This window comes from Hermetia illucens, chromosome 2 (genome assembly GCF_905115235.1).
Source record: "Hermetia illucens chromosome 2, iHerIll2.2.curated.20191125, whole genome shotgun sequence".
In the NCBI taxonomy this organism is placed as follows: Eukaryota; Metazoa; Arthropoda; class Insecta; order Diptera; family Stratiomyidae; genus Hermetia; species Hermetia illucens.
In genome coordinates, this window is record NC_051850.1 from 46,429,133 (window position 1) to 46,430,137 (window position 1,005).

The 1,005-nt window shown below is 31.1% G+C and overlaps 1 protein-coding gene across 1 annotated transcript; it reads left to right on the forward strand.

Moving 5' to 3' along the window:
• The first annotated feature begins 366 nt into the window (after positions 1–366).
• LOC119649761 (enhancer of split M1 protein-like) lies at positions 367–1,005 on the forward strand. Its single transcript, XM_038052055.1, has 3 exons — positions 367–450; positions 548–718; positions 812–1,005. The coding sequence occupies exons 1-3, from the start codon at positions 417–419 to the stop codon at positions 844–846; spliced, it is 240 nt and encodes a 79-aa protein (XP_037907983.1). The 5' UTR covers positions 367–416; the 3' UTR covers positions 847–1,005.

The window sequence follows — 1,005 nt, forward strand, 5'->3', positions numbered from 1 at the left end:
CAAGATGCCTATCTTGCTTTGACATCCCTTCAATTTTTGCTAGTTTGAATGAGACTAGTTTTCTTTTATTTCAATTTAGATAGGCATTTAATATTGTCTACCCTTGATTATATTTTCCTATACTTCTGATATCTGAGAAAAACGTGAGTATCATGTTCTCGGGAATTCCCTCCGCCAGAATTATAACAATTTGACCTTCAAAGTCACCGAACCAACATCTGAAACTTGGAAGTATAAAATAACATGAAAATTATTGGAATCAAGGGGTATCCCCTATATGACACTGATATGGATACTGCGTGTTTTAGAAATAAATGAAATTTATTTATATTTATTTTTAACTGCAAACGACTTTTGCATATATAAATGGAATGCACGAGTGCCACTGAAGTAGTAGTCAATCAATATCGTTCAAAATGTGTAAGCTTACAGTAGCTACTTTATTGTTAGGTGAGATAATTGGAGTTTAATTCATTTTAATTCGTGTTGGGTTTGACCCCTAGATAATTGTTATTTAAAACAATTTTAATTTTCATCTCATTTTCAGTGTTTCTTATCACTATATATGCTTCACCTAGCAAAACTGTGGCCCCTGATGGACCATGTGATATTGTCTGTCTGGCAGTCTACGATCCTGTTTGTGGTTATAATGGCAAAACATTCAGAACTTTTGGCAATGGCTGTGAAATGGATCGGGAAAACTGTGACAAAGAAATAAGTACGTATCTTTCGAAAATATCTTGTTCTTGTTCTTGTTCTTATATTTGAGTTTTATGTAAAAATATAATTAATATAATATGTTTTTTTACAGAATATGCGGAGGTCGATTTAAGTTTATGTGATTAAAAAGTTCATTTGTTTACCAGGAAATAAAACATATTGACATTTCATCTTATTTTATTAGATTAGGTAATTATTGGTGCAATTTCTAGATACGCTTCCCGTTTTAGAAGAAACTTGAGATATAAACAGTGTTAATTAAATGATAACTAGTGTATCAAAGTA